At 40.4% G+C, this 19,985-nt stretch overlaps 1 protein-coding gene across 24 annotated transcripts in view; it reads right to left on the bottom strand.

Moving 5' to 3' along the window:
• The window catches only part of ptprda (protein tyrosine phosphatase receptor type Da), a 365,455-nt gene that overhangs the window by 34,863 nt on the left and 310,607 nt on the right, over positions 1-19,985 (bottom strand). For 4 of the 24 annotated variants that reach the window (XM_085806346.1, XM_085806364.1, XM_085806347.1 and 1 more), the window contains 13 exons: positions 19,944-19,961; positions 17,838-17,948; positions 16,497-16,508; positions 13,021-13,290; positions 10,141-10,722; positions 8,612-8,757; positions 7,449-7,593; positions 5,485-5,790; positions 4,419-4,612; positions 4,012-4,038; positions 3,469-3,586; positions 2,477-3,064; positions 1,918-2,018 (listed from right to left, as the gene is read on the bottom strand). In XM_085806346.1, coding sequence (XP_085662472.1) covers positions 1,918-2,018; positions 2,477-3,064; positions 3,469-3,586; positions 4,012-4,038; positions 4,419-4,612; positions 5,485-5,790; positions 7,449-7,593; positions 8,612-8,757; positions 10,141-10,722; positions 13,021-13,290; positions 16,497-16,508; positions 17,838-17,948; positions 19,944-19,961 — 2,618 coding nt within the window. The remainder of the gene's footprint in view (positions 1-1,917; positions 2,019-2,476; positions 3,065-3,468; positions 3,587-4,011; positions 4,039-4,418; positions 4,613-5,484; positions 5,791-7,448; positions 7,594-8,611; positions 8,758-10,140; positions 10,723-13,020; positions 13,291-16,496; positions 16,509-17,837; positions 17,949-19,943; positions 19,962-19,985) is intronic. The other 20 variants (XM_085806357.1, XM_085806353.1, XM_085806358.1 and 17 more) reach the window with 11 other exon arrangements.

Genomic DNA, 19,985 nt, shown 5'->3' on the forward strand with positions numbered 1-19,985 from the left:
CACTGAAATATATAACCTATACTTATTAATTGTGGTTCTTACAAAAAAATATATCTTATACAATATAAAAGCTAAAATGTCTCTTAAAGCTCTGCCCCTTTAATTAGTGCATACTAAATAATTTAACTTTAGCCTACTACTTTTACAACCACATTATTTACCAGCAACATAAAGTGAAACAGAGGCAGAGGTGTCCTGCCACAGTCAATCAACCTCCTCCTCCTCCTCCTCCTCCTCCTCCTACTGCTGCTGCTGCTCAGGTCGCACTGGAGCTAGTCTCGCTCGCCAGACCCTCCTCCAGAGAAGGAGACACTGGAGCTAATAAATGCTAAACGCGCTAATCGCTAATTGGCCGCGATCGCGATCATCACACACACGCGGTCCCATACAGCACCTATACAACACTGCTGGTCAGTGTGCGAAATACCCATCAATATTCGGGGGGGTCCCTAACTCGCGATTGTTGCGCAGTACCGTTATTTTTTTTTCTTTTTATAAAGTAGGACTATAACATTACAATAAGCCAAGAAAATTAGCCTATAGCCTAAAAAGGAGAGGCAAAGTTGTGCATTACAATGCAGAAAGTAATTGATAATAAATAGACGATAATTCAATAAATAAAAGACAATAATTGGCACCACACTGGCGCACTTGAACAATGAATAAATGCCAGGTATAGGAGACTGGCGCGCGATCAGGGCAATGCAGAAACGAATAGACAATAAATAAAATACAACAATTAAAATGAATGAAAGACACCAAACTCGTGCACTCAAATAACAACCAACTATAAATCTGGAGATCGGAGACTGACGTGCAATTATGTGCACGACGAGATCCTCAGCCTGCAACTATGACCGATCATGTAGCCTTATCTAACCATCCATCTGGCAAATACGTTTAAACACAGCATTGAACACATCCACAAATCACATTCGTATAACGGGCCATCATGAAAATTGAAAAAGCACAGACAAATAGCTCACAACAGGCGCCTGGCCAAACAACACCACTGGGGGTTCAGGCCATAGTATGCTGAAGCAGGCTAGCCTCTTACCTCAAGTTATTTTCCTGCCTTAATGTCAAGCCAAGGGTTGCGGTATTTCCATTACCCCACCTGCTTAGGTGTAAAAAAAGAAAAAAAAAGAAAAGAAAAGCGGCCAATCACCAGTGCTAGCAGCAGGGGCTGCGGCTACGTCTTCAGAGCACTCGGCCTCAACTTCACTTTCTTCGGCAGAGGGTGGGAGAGGAACGGGATCCTCTGTTCTGATAGCGAGTGGGCTCGACTCCTGGCTGGGCTGGCGCACATGGCTAATTTGCATAATGCGCAGGTGACACGGTTCAGCTTAATGTTAAACGAATAAATGTTTTGAATTATGAATACTGGACATGGTGATCTTAAACACATTTAATTGACCACAATAAAATTATTGTATTATATTATATTATTTATTTTTTTGACAAGATTGAGACCCCCCTCAGATTTTGCTTTTGAGTCTTTCAGGGGGTCTCAAGGGGTTAATCGGGGGGGTCCGACCCCCCCAAACCCCCCCGTATTTCGCACTATGCTGCTGGTGCATCTTCTTGCTCCGACTCTTTCACTCGCCATGCTCAAAAAGTCGCAAAAGTGAAGCTTCAGGTGTGTACTGCTGGACAGAAGAGGAGTGCTGCCACCACTCGTTGTCATCCAGATAAGGTGCACGCGCCTTAAAGAGACAGGTGCATTGGCTCGGTTCGCCTCGCCTCGCCGAACCCCCCCCCTCTCAAATTTTTTTTTATTGCGGATTTACACGAATCACACAAATGACCAATTTGGGATCCAAAACGGCGAATTTCGCCGAAAGGTGACAAGTTTGCACCCCTGGTAATGTGAAGAACGCCTCGATACGTGTGAAACTGTAACTTGGTGGTGCTTACAGTGAAAGGCTGGGCTGGGTTGTAGTTGTCTGGGATTTCCCAGGTCAGCCACACTGATGTCTTCATGGCAGCTTTCACGTGGAAATTTTTTGCAAACACTGCTAAAAGAAAGGGGGAGCAGGTGATTTAGACACAAAATATCTCTTTAAAAGAAAAATCTGTCTACACCAATGGGCTCCAGTGCACCAGTTCTGTTTCTTACCTGAGAAAGTCTCCTTCAAAACCAGGCTGAAATTACTACTACACTGAACTCAACACTGTCTCCTTACCTTCTTACCAACACCAACTCTTAAGTTTATGACTGAGCTTTGTTTGACTAACAAGACACAAAGAGACACACATACTTACTTATGTGAGTTTCATAAATCATGCTTAAGATTATGGAGACTAAGGGCAGGGGAACATGTTAACACCAGAGTCCTCTGGTTGATTCCATACTTTTTCAACTTCTGCCATTTTGGGGCCTTTTTGAGAAAGCTGCTGCATGGGGAAAGGGCTGCGCAGGGAAAGGCTGCTTTTAAAAGAGGAAGGGCTAAAAAGGTTCAGGGACTGATCCTACCTTGATCCAAAGGCTGTGTCCTGAATTGGACACTGGGGCTATAGGGACCAGAGCCCTTGCTGGTGAAGGCACACATTTTAATATCATAAGTGGTATCTGCTTTAAGGCCGTCCAGGATGACTGTTGATTCCGGGGCGGTGATGAAGAGTTCTGAGGGGCTGCGTGGGCTGTTGATGTCCTTATACTGCAGAGCGTATTTCACTATTTGGCCGTTTCGCTCTGCCAGCAAAACAGGTTGCCAGCTAACCTGAATGGTGGAGGTGGTGGCACCCTCTGCTGTGATGCTCTGAGGGTAGCCACTCGGGACAACCTCATTTGTGGTGACTTCTTTGACTGTCTCTTCACCAAAGCCCACCTTGTTTCGCGCAGAAAGGCGGAAAGTGTACGAGGCTCCCTTATGGATCTCTTTAGTGGTGTAGTGGGTCTCACGCTCGGCGAACTCAATGACAGTCAGAGGCTCCACGTCTTTGCGGCCGAAGCGGAGGCGATAGCCTTGCAGGGGCCCGTGGGTTACAGCGGGGGGATGCCACTGGATGAGAGCCGTGCCCATGTTGGTTGTGCTGACAGTTAGCCGGGGTTTTTCAGGAACTAAACATGAGCGGAGAAAGGGACAACTTGTTATGGGTTATCAATAATCATGTTTCCATCTTATCATATTTGTAATAGGCCGCCATTTAGTCTCATTTGATCTGTGTGTGTGTCTTTTAGTGCAGCGTCATGCTGCAAACAGAGTGGAGTAAATGAGCTGAGCAGGGCTGTCATTTTTCTTGTCTTTCTTTCACTCTCCCTACATTTTCCATTACTTTAGACATGCTTTCAGCCCTGCCATGTCAAACCACTGGGTAAAAGTTGTTGCACTAAATGAGACAGCAATTTGCCTGGTGCTTTTTTCTCTCCCTCATTTGATGCAGTGTAATGCTTTACAAAGCACAAATTCAGTTTTCTATATACAGTATGTAAGAGAACCACAGGAGGTTTGTAAGCAATGTTACCTGCGCCAGTGGTAGTGATCAGTTTGGGCTTGCTGCGTGCACCGTCGCCCTTTGTTGTGTAGGCCGCCACGGTGACTGAATACGTGGTCTCAGCTTGCAGCTCTGTGATGATCATTACCTGTAAAGATTCAGGAGTTAAGTTGCTGTTAAGCACTCACTTGCTGATTTGCAGATATAGGCAAACAGACGAATACAAGTGGGATGTGATATCAGTTTAATCAGCGAAAAGGACACAGCAAACACATTCTCTCAGCATATCCTTCAGTGAATAAGGATGGTGTTGATAAGCTTTAGTTAATAAATAACTAGACTTTTCTGTCTAATAAAATAACTAAATCAATAAACACTAACCATTACAGTGTTTGAGTTTTGGTCAGTTTAATTTGAATTTCCTCTGAACAAACTGTTATGTAAGGTGTTCCATCTGCAGTTTTTGAGGTAAACATCTGAAGCTATTTTTTGCACTAAAGACACATGCCACTCATGCAGACTATGAAAGCAGAGGAAAAGGAGATCAGAATATTGTCAAGTTTAGCTACTCACATGTTCAGTAGAATCATCATATTCCCACTGATTATGATATCAGAGTATGGAGAGAAAAGAGACAATAGATGAGGCCAGGCACAAACACTACTCACTGATTAAGAAATATATAAAAACAGTTTGTCTGAAATCAACCAATATGTCTGTTGGTTTGTAGAAAACAATTATAGTAGAAGTCGCAATAATCATACAGAGGCTTGTGCAGCATTTCCAGTAGAATAAAATTGAGTGAAAAAACAGTTAACTCGTCAATATTTTACCCAGTCCATTATTGATATGTCAGGATGAAACTTAGCATTTGTTCACCCCAAAGGAAAGACTTTATTGTTGCACATGTAAGGGTGAAAGAGAGAAAACAATACTGTGTGTCTGAGAGAAAAGGTGTCTGGCTGAGGAGGGTGTTGTACCTGAGCATCATCAATCAGCATGTCCTTGATGACTGGCTGTCCTGTGGGCTCCCCATTAACCATCCTGACATAGTGCACCTGGTACCCTCGGATCTGACCGTGCTGCTTGGTGGGCATCGGTGAGCGCCAGATCACTTTAATTGATGAGGAGTTGACAGCCTCCACCTCAACTTTACGAGGTGGCCCACTAGGAACTGGAGGAACACCATGGGATAGAAGAAAAAAGGTCAAATTTATAGAGAACCTCTTCACCCTCTTTTTCAATCTTGCCCAGAGTTGTGGCGCAAAATGCTGCAGTGACCAAAAAAAATCACAAAAGTGCAGCAAACTGCAACAAGCACATCAATATTTCAACAATGGTAAGTTGAAAAAACAACAGCAAAAACAGGTCTGACAACTGACCTAATCTTTAAACATTAAAAATGGGTAGAGTGGATTTTAAAAACATGGAATAAAAATGTGTTTTGCCAAAATAGAAAAGTGGAGCCAAAGGGGGGCTTCAAGGATTGAAATGCTTGAAGCACTACAAGAATTTTGGCTATGGAGCAAGGAAAAATAAATAAAAAAAATGATTCAATCACATGAGGGGAGAAAAATAAAAAATAAAAAATGGCCTTCAAAAAATTCTTCCACCATTTTGTTATTCCCACTGTCCAGAACTTGTCCTTTTGTCAAGTTCCCAAAAAAAAGTAAAAAGAGCGCTGCTGTACAAAAAACACTGCAGAGAATATTTCAAAGTTTCAAAAATGACAGTTGGGACTGGAAGTTGGAGGCCAGCAGTTGAAAATGCCATACCATGTGTTGAAATTGAGCAGCTTAGGGTTTAAAAATAAAAAATGCCCAAAAGGTGCTTTCGTAAAGTGAGTCACAGTTTTCTGGGGTAAAAAAATGCAAAGTCCAAAAAGCTAAAAGTGTCAAGTGGCGACAGTCACATTAGAAGCAGGCAGAGAAGGGTAGAAAAGAAGAGGGGATTGTAGATATAGGCGAGGATGTTAGTATTTGACGGGGTAGGTTAAGAGGGGTAGACTGGATTTGCAGCTGAGGCTTTGTTTTAGCGAACACATACCATCCTCCTCTGTGCGGACCAGCTGTGGTTGACTTTCTGGTCCTGCTCCGACATCGGTATGAGCAATGACCGTCACACTGTACTCTGTCCATTTTTCCAAGTTTTCCAAAAGGTACTGGGAGACTTCCGGAGGGATGCTGGAGATTTGCTGAGTAGTGGTATCCTCCCCTTCCGTTGCAGCATATTGGATGCTGTATTGTGTTATGATCCCGTTTTGTAATTCCACTGGGGGTGGCCGCCAACTTACCAGGATGCTGGTGGAGCTGGGGCTATGGCACTTGACTTCCTGAGGTGGGCCGGAGGGTTCTGGTTGGTGGGTTGGATTTTTGGAGCAGGTGCAGGATTTATTTTGTGCAGGGTTGTTTTTTTTTGGTTTGGTCAGGCCATTCATTGAGTTGGACATTTGTTTTAAAGAAGTTGCAGCATTTTTTTTTGATCGGGGTGATGATGGTAGAATTGACCAAACAAAGGAGAAAAGAGGAGGAAAACAAATGACACAAAATAAGGAAAAATCACAAGGACTCATGGATATATGGAAAACTTAAAATCAATGAAACTTCACAAGTAAAGACAAAACAAAAAGGCAAAGACCAACATAAAAAATGTACTCACTAATGATGAATGGAAGGTGTTGATTTAAGGGACAGTGTTACCAAATGTAACCTACCTTTTACCATGGAAAAAATTATGTACAAAAACAAAGGGAAACAAAAATCATATATCCTAATATATTATTTCTAAATGATGAAGATTTTTTAAAATACTTCAAGGTAAACTATTCCAAAAGAATTGTAGTAGTAACTAAGACAAATTTGGCAAGCAGTTACCATCAATCCAAAAACATAAAGGTTGATGTTTTAACTAGTTTAAAATAGAAAAATATTGTTTTTGTCACCAACCTTTCCGAAGCCTGTTGGTTTGTGGTAAAAGCCTGATTGTACAACAGAGAACTTCCCAAGGAGACATGACTGATTTATTAGAGTCTGATAACATTGGCATGCACTTTTTAATTAAGTCCATTATTTACCTCAGAGGCAGAGTTTTGAAATTCAGAGCTTTTATACCCACCTGATCTCTGCCCTCGTCTGCCAGAGACCTCAGATTAATGTTTTGATACTTCAAGTCAAGTACACAATTCAGTGATTTTTCTCTTCCAGTGTGTTTTAAGGATATTTATATAATTGGAATCAAAACTACTGAAAACAAGCTTCACTGGATTCAGTTTAATTTTGTTATAAACTGCACACTCTCAATTTTGTATTTTGTATTGTTTCATAAATCTGAGGTCTTTTGGGTGGATTGCCCCTAACTACAGAGACAATACTTGCTTTGAGCTTTCTATGATATTATTATTCCACAACTTTCCTGATCCTGGTTTAAATTAGGAATGTCACATCAGTGGCTGTGCTTTAAAGAAAAAGGAGTGGTGCCTGTGACATCCAGGGATATGGTTTTTGGTAGCATAGCTTCATAGAAAGCTCAAAAGTCCTCTATTCTTATTTTTGGCCAACATGCAATGTCAAGAGACAAGGCTTCCCAAAGGCCAACCATGCCATTCCCCTTAAAAAACAGTTGGATAATGTAGATGTCGGCATTCATATAAATAATTCAAGGCTTCACCACTCATTTACGGCAAGACTGTTTTTGCACAACAAAGGTGGGGAGAGCTACTTTTTATAACCTTGTCTCCTGACTTCACAGGAAAGCCTGGGTACACTGTTCATGCAACCTTTTCAAAATGAATTCTGCATGGTCAGGTAGACTTCATAACGCTTATTTACGATTTCAAATATTTAGACTTTGCTATTTTCAAATGCATCAATCCTTTAAAGGAAAACCTCATTCTAGCTGACATTTTTTGTCACTTTTTGGATTTTGCAGTGCGCGTAAAGATTTGGAATGCATTTGAAAATGTTTTCCTTCTCAATCATTGTGAACTCTGTCAGATAAGGAAGAAGACCTACGTGTCTGTGGAGTTTCTGCAGAGATCTCATTGGTGTAAGCTCCGACTCCGTGTTTACTACGAGCAGCCAGCCGGAAAGTATAAGTAGTGAAGGGCTTCAACTCCTTCAGTAGGTATGTTGTTGTCGGCTCAAAACTGACACGTTTCTGTTGGGGAAAAAAAAAAAAAGTTTTGCATTGTCAGTTTTTTTTCATGAAAATAGGGAGTTCCAGATAATAAAAGTGATGAATATAAGCATGCTGCCCTTTCAGATATTGAAAAAGAGAGAAAGAAATTGAGGGTACAAGGGATCTCATTCAACTGTCACAACACAGATTAAATGTTTGTGTATATCATTAGAATGAGTCACACAATTTTGAAGGCTTGATTCTGACAAGGCTCATGGTAAACTACCTCCTTTGAGGTCAGTGTCTGGCCAAATTGATAAAGTAAAGTAAAAAAAAAGAAATATAACAATAGTTTTAACCCTTTGTATCACAAATTCTTCATCCTTAAAGGTGCCATATGTAAGAATGTGGCCAAAAACGGTTACTGCAGTCAAATTCAAAACACAGCGATCTCGTTTTTTCTCCCAGTCGTAGCGGCAGCTCAGTGGAAGCAGACCGGAGGCTGAATGCCACTGAGGCTGCCGTGACTGGGAGAGAGGGCTAGGTGGTGCAACGTGCCAACACGTAAATTCAAAACATAAACATGATTTGCAGTCTGCAAAAAAAGATTTTTAATGCAAAATCTGGCTGTACTATTGTTGTTGGTGAGTTCATCATGTTATATGAACATTATTCCTGAGTCTCTGTGACATATTAGGAGGATTTTACGGCCAGTTGCTTTAGATTTCTTACATACTGTACCTTTAAATTTGGCTTCCAGCTATATTCTTTCCATTATTTGTCTTGTTAGAGTTTGAAAAACTACCAGATGGATCCAATCTCATATACTGTCCACATTGCACTGTAATAAATTACTAATAATGGATGATTGTTTGTATGTACAGGTATTTGCACAACACTGGCAATCCATGCACATTACAAAATTGTTGAGAATAGCAGAGCTTATAGTATCTGTTAAGTCAGAAAGCAAATACAAACTGATACTGGCACTAGGATGAAACACTACATTAAAAACGATAACAGTAATACAATGCACACCGAGCCAGACAATAATTACCTCCTCCTTGTCATCCCTCTTCCTATACATGAGTTCGTATCCTGTGATTTGGTTTTCCTGTCCGGTCTGTGCCGGGGCGATCCATGAAAGTAAAATGCTTGTTTCTGATTTGGCTTCTCCCTTGAAGTCGGTTGGCTGGGAAGGAACTGGAATTAGAGCAGAGAGATGAATTCAGTACTCTACACATCTTGCATTTTTCATTATAATTACAGTTATAGACTTTGTGGTTAGAGTTATTGCCACAAGAGCCGGATCAAGTTGTATTTCAGAAGACGCAGGCATTTCAGCCTCATTAGCACTTTGCAGACACACAGTTACTTCATGCTGAAAAAATATCTGACTTTCTCATCAGAAATAAATAACACAACTTTTGAATTTCTTGTTCTTAGTTAACTGTTCTCATAAGAAACTATTTTCACTCTTGAGGAAGCCAGTTGAAGTGTTTGTTGACAGCCTAGAGATGTTTGTGTGTTCACAGCTCTGGTTCACTATTGTAAACCCACTAATGAGGATCTGTGACGGAAAACAAAATTATGCTGCAAAATTGTTTGTGACTCAACTCTTGAGTAATAACATATTTTAAACTTCAAATTTGTTCAGTTTGTATTTCACACTATTTTTGTATTGTCAGTTTAGTTCTTGAATGACACAAACAAAACGGGAGCGTGCCTATGTCCCCACAGCCCTATGTTCCCTCAGCCCTATGTTCCCTCAGCCCTATGTTCCCTCAGCCTTATGTTACCACAGCCCTATGTTCCCTCAGCCCTTTGTTCCCTCAGCCTTATGTTCCCTCATTTCTAAGGTTTTTTTTTTCTTTCCAAAATTAGGCCCTATGTTCCCACATTTCCTTTATCATCAATTTGCATCAGATTTTATCCCCATTTCTCCCAATTTGGTAGTCAATTACACCCAACCTATTATCCAGTAGCAGTTGACTACAGATGTAATGTAGCTTTTAGCTAAAGCTGGGAACATAGGGCCCTGGGAACATAGGGCTGACCACTTCCAACACCGCTACTCCAACATAGGGTTGAGTGACGAACCCTTATACCGAAATTATCTCACCTCCATGAGTGCAATTTAGACAACAAACTTCTACAGTAGTACAAATAGTATTAGTAGTAGTAAACAAAGCATTAGAAAGTTTGTACAGTAAGTACACCAGGAATTCCGGACATTATTGGGGTAATTTAAGATAGCCGCTTGGTAACGTTAGCGCCATGCGGTTAATAGCGGTAACTCGACCACTGTTCGAGCAAGGGAAACAAGCTTCTGGGGGGGGGGGGTGTTTGGCTGAATCATCCCTTTAAATGCGGTATAAAAATAAAAAAAAGACTTTACTTTTTTGAGGAAATTCTTAGAAATAAGAAAAATCTTAGAAATTAGGCAACATAGGGCTGTGGGAACATAGGGCCTAATTTTAAAAATTTTCTGTGAAAAAAAAATTCTTAGAAATGAGGGAACATAGGGCTGTGGGATCATTGGGGCTGTGGGAACACAGGGCTGACCCCAAACAAAACCATCCTCACCTCCTGTCTTTGCGATGATTTGAAGGTCTGCAGAAAGAGGTCCATCACCAACTGAGGTGTAGGCCAGAACCTTGATGTAGTACGTCTTATTGGGGATGAGGCCTTGGATGGTGACGAAGTTCGAGCCCCGAACGATCTGCTTTTCCCAGAGATTGACGTGCTGGGTGGAGTCCATGGTGTAGTAGACTCGGTAGCCCATGATCTGCCCGTTAGCCTCCTCCGGTTCATCCCAGTGGATGACGGCGGTGGTGGTGCTCATCATGTGACCTCTGACCTGCCTGGGGGCCGTGCTGGGCGCCTGCTCGGCTGTTTTGGCCTCGATGCTCTCGCTGGGTGGCCCGCGCCCGATGTTGTTCACCGCCACCACCCGAAACTCGTAGTCCGAGTACGGGCTGAGACCCCCCACGCTGTACCGAGTGGTGGCCACGCCGTCGATCTCCTTGTACGAGTCGTCCGAGTACTTGGACTTGTGTTGGATGATGTAATATGACACTGGCTCAGGATTACCAGAGTCCCAAGTCAATGTGATGCTGGTGGCTGTGCGCTCCGTCACCACGGGGATTCCAGGAGCCTTGGGCAACGCTGTAATGATAATTATTACATAAATATTAATAAAAATGCAAATTATGCTGCAAACATTACAAAGTTATACCTCTGTAGAGTACAGTAATTTATGTTATAGTCCATAGAGACTTTATTTTAATTTGTTGATGGTTGAATAATATTGATGACATTCATTTACCAGCCCACTGCACTCGATACTGATGATATACCGTGTATCTCGAATCATAAGAGACTCATACGGTGTGTGCTTTCTATTAGTAAGTTGGATAGTCTTACCAATATTTCACTTCTTTAGTTTACATTTGAAAAAAAAAGGTCTGATATTGAGTAATTTGTGAGATTAAAGCTGTGCACACCCCATGTACAGCAGCTAGGAAAGCTGTTGTCGTTAATCTCAGATTTCCCAGTGTTTATCACTTAAATAATTTAGCAGGTAAATTTATTGCTTTAATTCCCCACGCCACAGCACATGGTAAAAGATATCAAGGCAATAGATTGTCTTTATATGCCATTTGAAGTGTGCATGTGGGAGAGCTGGCTGCCAGACTGCTATATTGTGACTAATATCTCTATGTTATGTCTAGGAAAAACAACACCGAGCGTGTGTGTGTGTGTGTGTGTGTGTGTGTGTGTGTGTGTGTGTGTGTGTGTGAAGGTGGGTCTGTGGGTCCGTCCCTTGTGTACACGTGAACACGGCGACACCAGTCTGGGATATCTTTCTGGTACGCTGCAGTGTAGATATGATTACACCCAGATAAGTACCATGCCTACAGAGGACACCAAACAATACTCACTACGTTTCGCACACCCACCCACCCCCTCACCTCCCCCTCCTTCCCCTCCTCCCCACCTCTCTCTAACAGAAATGGTGAGCTTGTGGCTCTGTAGCTCTCTGGCTGAGAGATAAGCACTTCACTATATTCTCAATCTGGCATCTAATGCACTGAGGCTGGTGCCAGGGCTTGTCTAAAGCTTCAAGGAATCCTCTACAGATGACTTATCGTGGCAGTGAGGTAAATAACTTTCTTTAAAGCACTGCAAGTATTCTCTGCTCGGATAGTTCACCCCAAACTTATACCACCTGCAAACTGCAGTATATATTTTCAACAACTCCAGAATTAAAGGTATAATGTGTAGGAATTCCCCCCATCTAGCGGTGCGGTTGCATATCTGAACGTATTCTTGATGTTGCATTCACGTGAAATCGGGCAGACTTCAGACAGACAACAGACGTTGCATGTAACAGGATAAACAAGCGTTTATGTAAACAAGTGGTCCGTCACCACGAGGCAAAACAATACAGGCGTGACAATATGTTGTCATGGTGATGTGGTATTGTTTACCTGTCCCACGTTTTACTGTCTTTCTCTCGTCCAGTAAAATGACATCCGGTTGGTTTGCCGACGGCCGTCTGCCTGACTGCACCTGAATGCAACATCAGTGCCTCCGTCCTTCCTCACACTACACAGTGGTGACAGTTTTAACAGGCGCTACCTGAAAAACTTTCAGCTCGGGTGAGTTTCCATGGTTACCTACGGTCACGCTGCCACTGAACGAAAAAAATGGCAATGCAACATGGCCCCCGTTTGGTGCGTCGCCCACTTATGTATTTGTAACGACTTGTAACAACTCATTCTAAGGTACCAGAAAGCTTCATTTGTATGCGGGTGTGATTCCACTTCAGTGAAATACGTATTTATGAAAGACATATTTGATTTTTGGCTAACACTTTACTTGAATAGGTATTCATAAGATTGACATAACACTGTCATAACCACAACATAACAGCTGTCATAAACATCAATGAATACTTATGACAGCTGTCGTTAAGTGTCATTTGGTTAGTTATGTCACTTTTGATGCAAAGTTGACATTGTTTGAGATGTTTTTGTTGTGACAACTTGACATAAAGACAATTTAAACTGTCATAGCAGACCTAATTACCAAACTTTAAAAATTATGTCAAGTTCTCATAACAAGGACATCTCAAATAATGTCAACTTTGCATCAAAAGGGACATAACTTACCGAATGACACTTACAGTAACAACAGCTGTCATAAGTATTCATTGATGTTTATGACAGCTGTTATGTCATGGCTAATCTTATCTTATGAATACCTATTCAAGTAAAGTGTTACCGATTTTTGCTAATAAAAAGCCAAATAAGTTACATACTGGGGCTTCAACATCCATAGTAAGAAAACTGCTGCAGGTGAACTCCTTATATGAAGTCTCCTCCTGGCTTCAATTACTATTACAGAAGTATGACATTTCAGTATTTAATTATAAATGAAAAGAATAACAAGCAGCTCCACCTTTGACTGTTATCTGTGCCATGGCCTCTATCACCCCCAGGGTCGACATGGCCACACAGGTGTAGTTGGCCGACTGCCGCACGTCAGTGAGCTCCAAGACGTTCCGTCCAATAGGCATGTCGTCCTCTGGTGTGAGGTCTTCAGCACCCAGCATCCACTTGACATATGGCATGGGAGAACCCACTGCCACACATGTGATATTGACACTGCCGCCTGGCATGATCTCATTGTCTGTGGGTGGAATGGAGAATCGTGGTGGCACCCGGCGCACTGAAAAAGACATGACATGGTGTGAAAAACAAGCAGAAAATGGAGAAACTGAAGAAGAGAAATGTTCTGTGTTCTCAAATCTGTATTGCCAAAAGAAAACAGATTGATCATTTTTACATTTATGCCTAGAATGTAAGACTATTGACAGAATGTTAAAGGTTTAATCGTTGCAAAAAAAAAAGTTTTTAGATCAATAATTTATGATCATTTGGTGAAAGTTAAGAAAACACATTATAACACATTTCAGAGAGAGATTTCAATGGCGAATGGGTTAACACCAACACGAGCACCATGCACAAAATACTGTATCACCATCGGTACAGATAAACAGAACTGGACAAAGTGCTGGAGAGTCGAGAGCACTCCACAGTTGTATGCCAAGAAACAACTTTTAGGCTGCGCACTTCCAGCTGATGTGAGATAATGTGCCGCATCACATTCTCACATCACACAAACATCAATAATATTGTTGAAGTCGCACGCACAACAAAGGGGTGTGGTGTTTGTCTCTGTTTTTCAGGCTCAGTACAAAGTAGAAACTAGGGCTGCCAAATGTAATGCATTCACACTTTGAATCAATATAATGGGAAAAAAAAGAAAACACACACACACACATTTTTCAGTCCTGCCTTTCGGCTCACTGTCTATTTTAGAGATACACTCCTGAAGTCCTTTGTACCTTAAGTGCAGTCATGCAAGATTACATGCCTGCTGTGATTTGTGCTCGCTTACCATTAATGTAAACAGTGGCATGGAAATGGATAAGAGAGATACACTTTTGCCAGACCTTTGCTAGATAGCTCAGAGGATAACAGTGAAGTTATAGACTTTCTTTATGCTTCAGTGATGAAGGAGAGGTCTTTAGTTTATCACAAGAGGAGCAATTATTCTGGCACTTAAAGCATTAACGTGTCTCGCCATGCTACATTCATTCTGTGATTGCACAAATCAATCCATGCCTGTGAATGAATCCAAATCAAGAACATTAAACGATGCTAATTCAACTGCAGGCTTTTAAATGCAGTTTAGGGTAAAGAGCGGAGAGAAGTCTTTTAGATAGAAATCTGTGAAACTCAACTTTACCTAAGGACAAGTATCACATTTGATGAATTTCTACTTATGCCACGAGTCTTATAAGAAGGAGGGATAAGATGCCTCTGCAGAAAGCCTCACTGATAATCAGTAATCTAATGATATATATATACACAGTAATCATTTTGCACATAAAAGAAGGATTCAGGAGAACACTACTGAAGTGGTACACTGAGTTCTTACTGCTATTGTAACTAAGACTTTTGGTGTATAATTTTACTTGCGATTCAGAGGTCCTATTGATGTTTTTCACTCATCTTCAAAATATAACCACTGGATTCAAACCACATATCATTTGGCAGCTCTATCAGATACACATTCCAAAACTAAGAAATAATAAACAAAAAATAAAAGGCAAAAAAAAATCAAAGAAATGGTTTCACTTTTAAGTGAACTTAAATTTAAAACATCCATAATGCACATGGACGGCTTCAGTGCCTTTTAGAAGAGAGCAAGAATCTGTCATGCATACGAGAACAGATGTGACTTTGCGAGGCGACCGTGTAAGGGAGTCAGGGGAGAGGGCTGCGGGGGCAAAAAAAAAAAGAAAATAGTAATAGTAATAGGTTCAGGGGATAGCGCACAGTGTAAATGGTGGGGTACTACTATCTGAGTGTAACACAGCTGTAAATGTGGACATCACAAGCTAAAGATCCTGTGAGAAGTGAAAACTCGGAGAGAAAAAGGATAAAAGGTGGACGAGTAGACACAAACAAAAAAAATCAAGAAAATATTCGACCTCCTCAGGTTTTCCTGATTTTGATTGGTATATTTGAGGACAGCTGATGTGGATAGGTGAGGGGCTTGGACAGACGGTAAGGGAAACAAAGAAGGACTCTGATGTTATATAACATCTTTGGGGAGAAAGTCAGTGTTACTGCTCATGGTATTCTGAACAGATCACTATAAGCCTGGGTTAGATTACTTGTTAAATTCTCTAATGAACCATGAAGAAACCTGTTAAGGAATACGTCACTTTTAAAGGTCTACATGAACGTTATTGCCCGTTGAGTGGCCCTGCTTTGTAAACAGTCCTGCGACTGTGAACTAGTTATTTGTGCAGGTATGTGCTGTGTTTGACTGCAACATAGGCACGTGCTTCCTGCTGCGTGCTGCTAATTCGCAAAGCCCATTCTGTTGAGCAGACTGCAGCTCTCCAGAGAGGAAATCTAGGGGAACTGCTTGCATTATTAAATACAACGTTTCTCTCACTTAATATTTAATTAATAACCAATTGGATCACGCTCCCTACAGACATAATATTATCCCGCTCATTTGAATATCATTACATTTGTCAAGTCTTGTGGATAACACTCTAAATACATCATTCTTTCATGACTTCCTGCGCTGAAAGATCCTCGTCAGAGGAAGTGCATAATCTCTGAGGGCAAGGTTGTTTATATAGCTTGCTTTTTGACTTTTGTTCCTAATACAACAAAGGATAGATTTTGCTTTAAGATATATTACCCATAAGAAACTGAAAATGTGAGTGTAGTGATGCCTAAATGACTATATGAAGAGAGAGATTCAGCAGGCTCATGAAGCAGCACAGCAGATATGTAGCTAGATGTTCATAACAGGAGCCCATATAAAATCAACATTGTTCTGGCTGGTGTTGTGAGCCACATTACTTTTATCTTATTTCTAAAAGAAGCACAGATTTTATAGATTTTTTATTTTTATTTTCTTAACCCAACGACCTGTTGACTTATTAATCATCAGAGAAAGCAAGCAGGAACATTGACAAGGTAAGGGCTGGGGGAAAGGGGACGGACTAACTCAGGCATTAACAGGGGACCATGCAAATAGACTCTGAGACAGATGCAAATATCGTCCCTGCCACCCCACCTCAAAGATGCAAACATGCACCACCTGTTGGACAGTGAAGCATTCTGACACGGACCAGGGGCATTCTTAATGGGAACATGAACATTGAATGTGCGACAAAGATAGAAATGATTTCATTAAAAAAAAAAGAGAGAGAAAAAAAATATAAAGGCCACAACACATCTGTGTTTGAACTTGGATATCTGTAAAAGGCTTTTCTTTGTCATGGAAAACAAGTGAACTTATTTCTGTTTTGTGTTGTGCTCAAAAAGTAAAAACACACCAACCTTCTCGCAGCTCTGAGGGATGTAGGGAATTTGATGCAGAACAAAATGAAATAAGGAAAGGAGAAAAACAAGGGAAACACAGAGAGTAAAAAGGCCATGTTGTAGGTGTTCAGATGCTACTTAAACAATTCGAAGGACCTTATGTTTCTAAGAGCAGGGAGCCCATGTATCTCCCTGGCAACCAGATTACAAAGAAATATTTTGACCTGTCAGAGCTCAAACATTTTGAATTACAAAGAATATTTACTTTTAACACAAATTTATGCTCAAGCCATGTGGTTAGCTTATGATGAGAATTAAAATTAATGCAATTTGCCTCTGTGTACATTATGTAAAAATGTTTTTGAGGAACTGGATCATAACTGATGGTTGTAAAAGCTAACCACAGGACTGCAGAGCATTGTAAAATTTATATAAAATGATAAAAACAAAGATGAAAATTTTATATTTGCTATACATATATATGCATTTATAGAGAATTTAATTAAGACAATACTGTAAGAATGACAAATAAAATCAAGCCTGGACTGATGCAGATTGTGCAAGTAAAAGTGAGCAGCAGCATTAACAACAGTTGCACCAGTGCATTACGGTAAATATCTTGACTTTAAAAGAATGAAGGCTCACAACTGCTGTGAAAAAGAAACAATTACTAAAAGGAAGCCACTGCTCTATTCTGCCAATGTGTTGTATTCTTTTGGCTGTTTTCTGTAGAATACTGTATTCTGTTGAAAACAAAAAAATCCATACTTTCTAGAAACCAAAAAATTGGACTGTTTTATTACAAACCTATTTTAGGATTATGAAATATCCTCTATTGTGAAATGATTTAATACCAAATTTTGACTCCTGTCTGTCTTTTTATTTATTTATTTGTTTTACTGTCAGTAACAAAACTAGTGAGATAAAAGGTGTCCTTCCAATCTTGATCAATAGGGAGGAACAAAGGCCAGGAAGGATCTGTTCACTGTTGGGGAAAGAGTTGGGACTGATGGAGGAGGGCTGTCCGCCCTGTACCACCCCCGACAGTCGGGTTTGAAAGGCAATTAGTAGATAAACACAGCAGGCAGTCTGGTCATTGGTGTTAGGATAATCAAAGAAAGGGACCAGAAACACATAACAGAGCAGATACTGTAGGTTCAAATCAGTGCAGGTAAGTCAAGTGCAAAAACAAAAGAAAGAACTAAAAAATCAAAAACAAAGCATACTTACAATGGCCTCACAGCCTACAGCCCCTGTAGACTTTATTGGCTGGTTTAAATATTTCTCATGAATTCTAAAGAGAAAGTTAATATAATCTTTGACAGAAACATGGCAGTGCTGTTAACACTAGTTTCCTACCTCTGACATATAGATTTGCTGGGGCAGAGTAGCGGGTTCCATCGTTGTTGGTCGCCACACATTCATACTTGCCCTGGTCAGACTCTTCGCTCTGCTCTATCTGGAGGGCTCCTGGTTGGGAATAGCAAATGGAGTAGCAGAGTAATGTTTGGTTAAAATAATGTTATTCGCATTGCGTTCACAAACAAAAAAGAAAAAAGAAAAGAACTCGTTTGACCTCAAGGACGCCAACATCAGCCCCCTTCATTTCTAGTTTTGCTTTGTCCTTAAAAGCTTCAGTAGTTGAGCAGTTTGAAAAAGGTTGTAATAACACAATATCCAATAAACTGCATGAATGAAATACTACATTGATGTGTCTGTTGCTAATAGCTCAGTATTTTAAAGTTCATCCCCCACCATTATCACAGCCTGATCCATTGTCTGAGGTAAATGGAGACTGTGTTTTCCTACTGTAGGTGAGGGATAGTTTCAAGCATGTAAGACACCGCAATACAAATATGGTGTTCCTCTTAACAGGCCTAAAGTAAAAACAAGGGAAAAGAAAATAACATTTTGTCAACCAAATCCAAAAGAAAAGAAACAAAAAGACACCTAAATTATATTCTGCCTGAAATTCATTTAACCTTGTTGAAGATTTCTTTATTGAAAAAGGCTGATTTATGTAAAAGGCTACGGGGACTAAAAAGACACTCATCCTAGTGCCAATATCAAAAAAATGTCATAATTTCACTTTAGAGAATAGGGGCAAGCCCTTCAATATACAACATGTCACTGGACTGGTCAATATGGGGATGAGTGATACCGCTTCAGGGAAACATGGATCAAACAAAAGAGGTTTACAGTATAAGAAAGCAGCATAACAAGGGAGGACAATTGAAAGAAAGAAATTTAGGTATGAATTTTAGCATATTCAATCACAGATCAAGTGTAATATTCACCTAACAGAATAATTTTGGACTTCATCTAGGTGAAGTTACTTTCAAAAAATGCAGCTCATACAAAAAATTGAAAAATGCTGCTCATTTATGTGGAAAAAATTTTAATTGAAGTATTATGTAAGGCAGAACCAACACATAACCCTCTGTAACAAAAGTTTGACATGCAAATCTTGGCAAGAAATGTATGTCGGCACAACTTACAACCTTCTGACAACCCTTAGCTGAAAAATAAAATGCAATTGTATTAGAAGACAAAATTCAAAATATCGACCTGAGCCGACAAGAAAGTAACCAACCACTGCTTTAGCTTGTGAAAGCTACAAAAGACACCCATAAAAATCCACCAATGGGATCAGCAGTGTGGTGTCACATGACCCAGGGAAAAATGGCTTTAAGCATCAACAACTCTCCAGCTCCATGTCACACGGCAAAAATGAGCCAATCAGGTCCTCGCCAGACTCTACTGTTTGCCTTCCCAAACCCTGAAGAAAAAAAGTCAAAAAGTAAAATATTCTCCAAACCCAAGAAAAGTAAGAAAAATAGGTGAAAGAGAAAAAAAGCACCGTAGAAACTTTATCAAAAAAGTGGTTGTTTGGGCTTTTTTGTAGAGGTACAGGAGAGGAAAGCAAATAGAAGAAATGGAAAAAATAGTTTGCAAAGATAGGAAGATTTCTTTGGGAGAAAAAAGCAGAGTAGAGGCAATGTTGTCTTCAGCATGCCTGCGTGATTCCACAGCATCTGTGCATATTTTTAGTGCTGAACAAGAACAGCTAAGGGGGAAAAATGCTTGGTTGTTTTAGTTGGACAAAAAGAGGGACACATGATTCGCTATGGCCAAAAAGAAAACAAAAATGAACGGAAAAATATAGTTTAAAAAATAATTGTCATTGGATATGCTTATTTGAGCCAGGGCAAGCATATCACAACTGAGCTAAACAGGCTCTTGAAACCAGAATATAAAGGAGTAAATAAAGCATAGACAAAAAGATGGAATACAAATTTAGTCAACGAAACAGGACAAATAAGAAGGAAGGTCCATATGAACATAATGGGATTTGGTCTTGGTAAACAGGACAAAAATGGAGGTGATTCAAGTGAATGGATGGGTTGACAGCAAGAATGAATTTGTATTATTTTCATTCTGTGAACGTCAGTTCAGCACTCTTACCTCTTATTGGTGTACCACCTGGGTGGATAATATGAATGCAAA

Source organism: Trachurus japonicus, chromosome 18, assembly GCF_045865225.1.
Source record: "Trachurus japonicus isolate A0001 chromosome 18, Traja_1.0".
NCBI lineage: Eukaryota > Metazoa > Chordata > Actinopteri > Carangiformes > Carangidae > Trachurus > Trachurus japonicus.